At 31.6% G+C, this 8328-nt stretch overlaps 2 protein-coding genes across 2 annotated transcripts; one reads left to right on the top strand and one right to left on the bottom strand.

Moving 5' to 3' along the window:
* Positions 1 to 1683: 1683 nt before the first annotated feature.
* On the top strand, positions 1684 to 3014 carry LOC105621977 (protein SEC13 homolog). Its single transcript, XM_012203409.1, has 3 exons — positions 1684 to 1925; positions 2054 to 2438; positions 2505 to 3014. Exons 1-3 carry the CDS (start codon positions 1684 to 1686, stop codon positions 2808 to 2810), a joined length of 933 nt encoding a protein of 310 aa, XP_012058799.1. The 3' UTR covers positions 2811 to 3014.
* LOC105622072 (helicase SKI2W) lies at positions 2967 to 7862 on the bottom strand. The gene is made up of 11 exons (XM_012203507.1): positions 7848 to 7862; positions 7469 to 7778; positions 6720 to 7365; positions 6369 to 6600; positions 6013 to 6266; positions 5807 to 5939; positions 5440 to 5718; positions 4406 to 5298; positions 3976 to 4334; positions 3607 to 3785; positions 2967 to 3519 (listed from the first exon to the last, which is right to left on the bottom strand). Exons 1-11 carry the CDS (start codon positions 7860 to 7862, stop codon positions 3190 to 3192), a joined length of 3630 nt encoding a protein of 1209 aa, XP_012058897.1. The 3' UTR covers positions 2967 to 3189.
* Positions 7863 to 8328: the final 466 nt, after the last annotated feature.

Below are 8328 nucleotides of genomic sequence, written 5' to 3'. Positions count from 1 at the left end.
ATCTAATTATAAATTTAACAATGTTCTTTAAAATCCCGTTATTATTAGGTTTCGATTTATCTCGAACACTTGGTATGCGAGAAACTTTCATATCCATACGTATAAAAAAATTATAATAACTCTAAAAATAAAAATAAAATTATAATAACTCTAACAATAAAAATTATAATAATTATAATAATGTATTTTATTATTATTAAATATATTTTTTCGTAATCACTATTCCGTAAAGAATTCTATCCATCTATTTTTAATAAACGATGATTTCTGTTATATATGGCAGAACATATTTTCTCGTGAATTTTAGTATTATATTAAAAATGCAATAAAAATGTTTAATGTAATTGACATGCTATTAAAATTATTACTATCATAAGTGATTTGAAAGATTCAGGATTCACATACTCCTGTAACATAGTAGACGGTTGGTGTTTGATGTATTGCTTAACTTTTCTTTACAAATGAATCTTACGAATTTGATGTAGTATCAGAATATATTAAATTTCTTCATTATAAAGAATGAACTATATGTTCTTCTTTATCAAATGCTAATCAGGATGTTATAAGGTGGGATTTTGATGTGATCGAATTATTGAAACAGTTATCTTGAACGCAAAAAAGTATTGTCATAATATATTAATGATTTTCTCGCGATATTAATAAGTTTTATGATTATGCAGGTTAATATAATTAAGTAAATACGATCTAATTGTTATTAGTATTTCATTCCGCTTTTCTCAATATTTTATTAAATATTGATTTAGAAAAATTTGTGTTATCATAATGTATTTTTGTTTTCGTATAATCCTTCATTACTAAATTTTGTTAATTATGCTCCTAATATAATTTTTATTATATTTTGAACAATTTTTATAATTGTATATTGTATTGTAAACAATTATTATTGTATCATTGAATATAAAAGATTTACAATAAAAGATAATATCAAAAAAGTTATACAATGATTGCTAATTATTTTATCGTATTTCGTTAATTTTAATGCAATATAATTAGCGAAAAATACAATAAAATAATTAGACATAAAAATAAAAAATAAATTAAAAATATATTTATGCGAAAACGAACCACTAAATTTATTAGTAGCCTGTTTTTTTATGGATGAGTATACTTACAAACAAAAGAGGAGCGCCGATAGAAATCGGCGGAGATGGTGGAGGGCCTCTAACTCGTTTTTGTTAAATTATACCTTAAATTAACGATATATGATTGGAAAAGTTTGAAGTATGTTTTTGCTAGTAATTATAGAGACTTTGAAATATACTTACATTCTAGTTTTATGTTTAGTAAGAACGAGCTGAAGATCTGCATTAAAAAAACATAATTTCGTAATTTTATTTTTATGCAGGCGCATATTAAAAAATTCGCTAAATTAATTTGTTTGAATTTAGGAAAAAGGTCTTCATGTCCTCTCTCTGATTTCTCTCTGATTACATTATGTATTAGTTTGATACGCGTGCACACCAAGAGAATACAAATTATTTGCGCGTGGAAATCGATTCTCGAGTTCGAGTATCGAATTGTGCTTCCACGTAAGTGACAGTACGCATCAAATAAGTATAATACACATAACCTGTACCGTGCTCCTACCGCCTTTATTTTTCGGTCAGTCTCTTCGTATAAGTTTCGCTATTAAAGTTTCGTTTGCTATAATTAACTTTAAAAATGGTGTCCGTTTTAAATACCGTCGATACCGGCCACGAAGATATGATTCACGATGCGGAAATGGATTATTATGGTTTGAGGTTAGCCACTTGCTCGAGCGACAACACAGTGAAGATATTTGACTTGAAGAACGGCTCTCAGAGCCTGGTTGCCGTTCTCAAAGGACACATCGGTCCCGTGTGGCAGGTTGCGTGGGCTCATCCGAAATTTGGCAACCTTTTGGCCTCTTGTAGTTATGACAGGTACACTGTCCTATGATACTGCTTGCTACATACGTTTTTAAATTACTTTGTAATTAAATATATCTAATAACACTTGGAGTATCTCTGCGATAATATTTTTGACAGTCAACGTTTATATATTTTTGTAGGAAGGTAATTATTTGGAAGGAATTGGGAGAGTGGACCAAGATATATGAGCACACTGGTCACGATTCCTCTGTTAATTCGGTTGCATGGGCGCCGCATGAATTCGGTTTGATTCTGGCCTGTGGAAGTTCAGATGGATCAGTTTCTATCCTCGCGAACACTGGAGATACATGGCAGATGCAAAAAATAACGAATGCTCATACAATTGGTTGCAATGCAGTCTGTTGGAGTCCAGCGGTCGACTCAGGTACTGATTCCAATACTCAACAGAGAAACGATCCTGTTAAGCGATTAGCGACTGGTGGTTGTGACAACTTGGTGAAAATATGGAAGGAAGATGGTGACAGATGGATAGAAGAAAATAAATTGGAAGCACATAGCGATTGGGTACAGTTTAATTATAATGAAAATATTTAAGCATAAGATTTGCATATTTATATATCGTACTTATAGGTTCGCGATGTAGCTTGGGCACCAGCAGTCGGCCCATCTCGAGCCACTTTGGCGTCTTGCTCACAAGATCGCCGCATTGTCATATGGACTTCCAATGATTATACTAGCTGGACACCGAAAGTTCTTAATGTCTTTGATGATGTTATCTGGAATATTGGCTGGTCGTTGACGGGAGGTATCTTAGCAGTTTGCGGTGGAGATAACAAAGTTTCGCTCTGGCGCGAAAATTCAGAAGGACAATGGGCATGCATCTCAGAGTTGAATCAAGATCAAGGAAATCTTAATAATCCAGATCAACGCGCATAATATCGCTTCAATATATGTAAAATAATATATAATAAGCGCAAATAATGCGCAAAATAATACGTTGTAACAAAATAAGCGTTGTAAAATAATACGATTTGTTTGATATCAAGTATCTTTTAGCAAATTGCAAAGTTAGTACGAATTATTTACCGTTGGTATTTGATTATTCATAAGCATTTATTCAAAATATAACAATGACGTTTATCTGATTTATCTTTATTACGATAACCGAAAAAAGTTTGCAAACGTTTTGTTCATCATATGTCCTTATAGATGGTAGAATATTTTTTTACAAACAGAATGTACTTGCAACAATATTTGGTTGATCTTTATAAAAAATATATCGATTTTATCGATAATATAAAATTAAATTACTCATTCAGTCTTGGGTATATAAGGACGCAGCAAACACTATGTCACGTTTAATCGCGGTTGACGCTTCCTCCATCTTCTCTTTTAAAATCGGGTCACCTATAGTTACAGCTGCATTTTTAACATCTCGTAATGTTTCGCCTAATTGCTGTATGCAACGGACTATAATTCCTTCTTGGACATCAGTCATCTTCATGATCTCGGCAAATGATTTGGCCTGTGCCCATTCATAGACAACTTCCACTAAGCCAAAATTCAGTGGTAGTAATGTCGATAGTTGATAGTATTGCTCTAGATGTTCCAATTCCGCGTGCACCTCGTTCATTATCTTGCAAGCCTGAAAAAAACGAGGATTGTTTCTTATTATAACATAATTTTTTAAATACTTAATATATTTGAAGGGAGATGGAACAATGACACGTACATTAGCAAGAGTTGGTGTGAGTTGAGGCTCAACATCCGTGCGTTGCTGGAAGATTAGTGCTGATAGTAACGCTGCTATTTCTGCCGGTTGTAGAACAGTTAATACATTTTTTAGAATCAATTCTGTTATTAGCAGTTCGTTACTACCCATTTGCAGCGCGACTCTCCCTTTGAGGGCGACTATAATAGTAAACAATATATATATATATATATATATATATATATATATATATATATATATNGATATATAATATATAAAATATATAATATATATATATATATATATTGTTAATTACAATTTGATAAATATTAATCTTTTATTTCTACATTTATCTCTATAAAATTATTATATATTTTAATTAATACAAACCTCTTTCATCATTATCTATGTACCTAAAGTGTTTGAGGAGTGCTACCATATTCAGATAATCCGGATATAACGCCATTCCTTCATCGCTAAGTTTAAGTTGAAGCTGTCGCTTTTTATCTTCAAGATGATTTCGTTCAAATACAGGTCTAAATTGTTCTTCAAAGTTTGGTATTTCTATACATTTCATGTCATTCAGACTAGCTTTTAATTTGTTTCTATGTTGTATTCTTAATTGAAAATCATTTTTCGATGAGGGCTCGATATATGGTTGTAGAATGCGAGCATTAGTAGAAGCATTAAATGATAAAGAAGTCAATTCTTGAACCGCTGTCTGACACGTTTGTCCTGGTGGATCGTTTCTGAAAAGAAGAAATGATCGATAATTAAATTAAATCAAGAATTTTTACTATTTCGTTATATTATTTCTTACTTGAATCGTGAGATTTGCCTCTTTTCCCAATCATTTAATATCAAAGAGCAGTCAATTTTTATCTGACAATTAGTTATTTTTAATATATGCCATGAAAACAGAGTCAAAACTTCGTGTGACGGATTAATACTTGGTACAAATATCTCCTTTTTCGTTAGGCTAATAATCTCGCACCACTTCTCGAATATCTGAGAACTTTTAAAATCAGTAGTTTCGGAAGTGGATACATTTGCGTCCTTAAGTATCAAGACTTTGTACTGGGCAGAGCTTTTATGATGTAAAACTTGCAATAACAAGGCTAGTTTATTGTAATGATCCGCGTATGATATTAACAAAATTCTGCCCTCAATTAAACTTTTTGTTGCCTTCTTTGAGGTGAGCAAATAAGGATTCAGGAATTTAACATCTTCTAAATAATCGACCGCTTGATGATAGAACGTAGAGAGTTTTTTTTGGATTTCGGTCAAAGGCGATAAATTCGATAATTCGCGTTCGATTTTTCGTAACTCGTTGTTATATGACGCTTCTTGCGAGGCTAACGGCGATTCCTTGAAAGATTTGCGCATCATCGCTTCAACGGTAACGGATTCGTTCACTCTTCTTAGATTAAGAAGCATAGAGTATGTGACTTTAAATTTCGATTCCAATGTTTGCGGTTCACCACACATCATAGGTTTCAAATCATTAAAGTGCGGCACGTCGTGTCTGCACATCACTATAACAGTACCCGTAGTGTCGTGACCTCGTCGTCCGGCACGGCCAGCCATTTGTATATATTCAGTTGGAAATAAAGTACGAAAGTTGTTTCCGTCATATTTTCGTATGGAATCAAACACCACTGTGCGCGCCGGCATGTTAACTCCCATGGCAAAAGTTTCTGTCGCAAATAGTAACTAAAAATGCAATAAAATGCAATTCCATTACACTTTTTTCATTTTTATATATTTTCAAAATTAGAAAGTTATGAAGCTTTTTTAAAAAAAATATGCTTTAATTTCATTCTTTTATTTTTCAATGTTTCTTTGGAAAATTACCTTGACAACTCCACTTTGAAATAACATTTCTACGATCTCTCTCAAAATTGGTAATATCCCACTGTGGTGTATACCCACACCCTTTTCCAAGAGTTCTTGCATCATAAGTACTTGTGGTAATTCTCTGTCACTACCTTTTAGATGTTTTATATTATGTTGAAAAAATACATGTACTTGATGCTTTTCTCTCGCGGTCGTTAAATCGAGATTTCTGAATGTGACAGCATTCATATCACAGCGTTTCCTCGATAGAGTAAATACGACAACGGGTAACATATCCTATAAAATTGATAGCATTATATAATATACAAAAATAATTATAATTTGTCTGTAGAATAAAAAATAGTATGTAGGTACAACAACGTACATTGTTCTGAAGATGGCTTACAAATGCTCTCCATAATACTTCTTCTTGTTTCGGTGTCATCTGAATTTTTCTCCTACAGTCCTTTGAAGTTTTGTCTTTCTTTTTATCGGATGCATTTGTCGCTTTGTACCATCTAAAGTATTAAATATTGAAATGCCACTGTCATATATCATGCCTCTGTTTCTTTTAATTAAAGTTATATTTACCCATCCAATAAAAATTGACTGTTGCTATCAAGAACTAAGAACTTATCATCCTTAGTCTTGCCATCAGTGCCAGTATACAAGTAATGTAACAGAGGTATTGGTCTTTTCAAAGTGCTAATTACATACATTTTTCGCTTTTTGATGCGACCAACCCAATCCGCGAATATTATTGGATTTGGTACAGTCGCAGATAACATTACTATATTAATATTCTGTGGTAAAAGAATAACTATTTCTTCCCATACATGACCCCTCTAAAAATATGAAATATAATTTTTACAAATATAGAATTTTTATAAATGTGTCGAATTATAGAAATCATACGTGATATTGTTAATAAAATTAGCATTACGCACATCTTCATTATTTATATAATGCACTTCATCAAATATGACGAACTCTAAATCTCGTAAAACATCGGATGCACAATACAACATTGATTGTAAGATCTCTGTTGTCATGATTAGACATGAAGCAGTTTGATTTATTTGCAAATCACCTGTTAATAACCCAACACTTTCAAATTTTCTTTTAAAATCACGATATTTCTGATTTGACAGAGCTTTTATGGGGGATGTATAAATCACTCTGAAAGGATATAAAAATAACTATTAGATACTTATATAACAATAGTATTGTTATATAAATATTGTTATATAACAATAGTATTATTATTATGAAGTTAATTTTTAGCTTTATAGTTTTACCTTGTCATATGCTTTTGACTCAATGCAATGGCATATTCAGCAACAGTAGTTTTTCCTGCTGATGTATGTGCAGCAACGAAGACATTGCTGTTCTCTTCCAATTTAAGAATAGCTTGCTTTTGAAAAGTATCTAGTTCATAATTGAATGTAATTGCTGGATCAGGTATTCTCTTGTTAAAATCTGTTACTGGTGCAGATACATCCAGTTGCTCTGCCCATTCTGCCTTTGTAAGTTCTGTTTGCGTCTCGGATATTTTCAAGACAGGTATATCTGTTTCTTTGGGTAAAATGGAATTGTCTATAAAGGGAATGTTGTTATCCACAGTTTGAACACTTTCTTTTTTCGGCTCTTCAATTGAAGGCCATGAACCAAGCAAATTTCCCTCCTCATGTATAACAGCCATTAAATTTATATTATCATTATTGATTATTAATTTTTCAGTTTCTTCTAATATTGAAGCTTCTACTTCGTATCTCATGCAATTGATTGGTGTACAATTGTCACTTTTAAATTCTAAACCTGAGCTAAATCCTTTGGCTAATGTCCTTAAATCCTTCTCAAAGTCGATATCATCCATGTCTTCATTTTTAGGTATTTTAGGTTCTTCAAAACCACCAGGCCAAAATGGAATATTGCTAGGATTACCTATGAAAAGAATATTATTTGGTATAATATATGCTGCAATTATGTCTTGATATATTAGAATTTTAATTAAGAGAAATATCATTTTGAAATAAAATTGGGATACCTCGAACTCCATCTGTAAGTAATCCAGGGGCACGAGTCATAGACATAGAATTTCTTGCCGTTTCCCCTGCACCTTGTAAGTCAATTTCTTGTATCTCACCAATCTTGCCTGTTATTGGATCACGATCAAATTTAAGCGTGGTATTAACGGGAGCTAAATCAAATTCTAGCAAGGAAAGGACATCTGCTTTACGTGGCCAATAACATTGGGTATTGTCCAGTTGATGTATAGGTAATCGTTCAGGGCATTCAATATATTGTCGCAGTTCTGATCTAATATCAGGCCAAATAGGTGGAGGCTCAGCAAATAACTGTAAATCAATATATTTATAAATATATAAAACAATATAAGGAGTGTATATTTAATATTAAATAATTACCTGCGTCGATTCCATTGTTAAATCTTTTTTGTTTATAACATATTTTAATATATTCAAAGAAAAATATATTAATATATATTTTTTCTATGAATATATATTTAATATAAATGTTCTTTCTGCCTAATACAAGCAGTCACGACATAATTGACACGTCAAAATAATAATTTAACACATTTAATAAATTATTAAAGAATAATATGAATGTCACATTTGTATACATGTGTAATTAAATTTTGAAATACACAATGAAAATAATGAAACATTAATTTTAAATGATTATATAATTAACCTCTCTCTTGCTAACACTAACGAAATAGGTTATATGTGTCCATCAGAAAAATAAAAAAATTGAGATAAATAAAGAGAGATCCGGAGGAATCTAAATAAACTCCCTTCTTAAAGAGAGAGAATAAAGTGAACAGTTTTCAGCATCATACTGAATCTAGATACAGCTACTAAAGCTAATTAAAATAAGTTATGT

The sequence above is a fragment of the Atta cephalotes genome (assembly GCF_000143395.1).
Source record: "Atta cephalotes unplaced genomic scaffold scaffold00039, whole genome shotgun sequence".
NCBI classification, from domain to species: domain Eukaryota; kingdom Metazoa; phylum Arthropoda; class Insecta; order Hymenoptera; family Formicidae; genus Atta; species Atta cephalotes.
Note: the sequence above shows the minus strand (reverse complement) of the source record. Positions and strands in the feature narration are given on the sequence as shown.

Excerpts from the sequence above, each read along its gene's own strand:
- LOC105621977 (XM_012203409.1), top strand. The coding sequence starts at position 1,684 with ATGGTGTCCGTTTTAAATACCGTCGATACCGGCCACGAAGATATGATT. Across the intron at positions 1,926-2,053 it reads GCCTCTTGTAGTTATGACAG|GAAGGTAATTATTTGGAAGG; the intron begins GTACACTGTCCT and ends ATATTTTTGTAG. Across the intron at positions 2,439-2,504 it reads TGGAAGCACATAGCGATTGG|GTTCGCGATGTAGCTTGGGC; the intron begins GTACAGTTTAAT and ends TCGTACTTATAG.
- LOC105622072 (XM_012203507.1), bottom strand. Across the intron at positions 3,786-3,975 it reads CATAGATAATGATGAAAGAG|TCGCCCTCAAAGGGAGAGTC; the intron begins GTTTGTATTAAT and ends TTACTATTATAG. Across the intron at positions 3,520-3,606 it reads TCACACCAACTCTTGCTAAT|GCTTGCAAGATAATGAACGA; the intron begins GTACGTGTCATT and ends CGTTTTTTTCAG.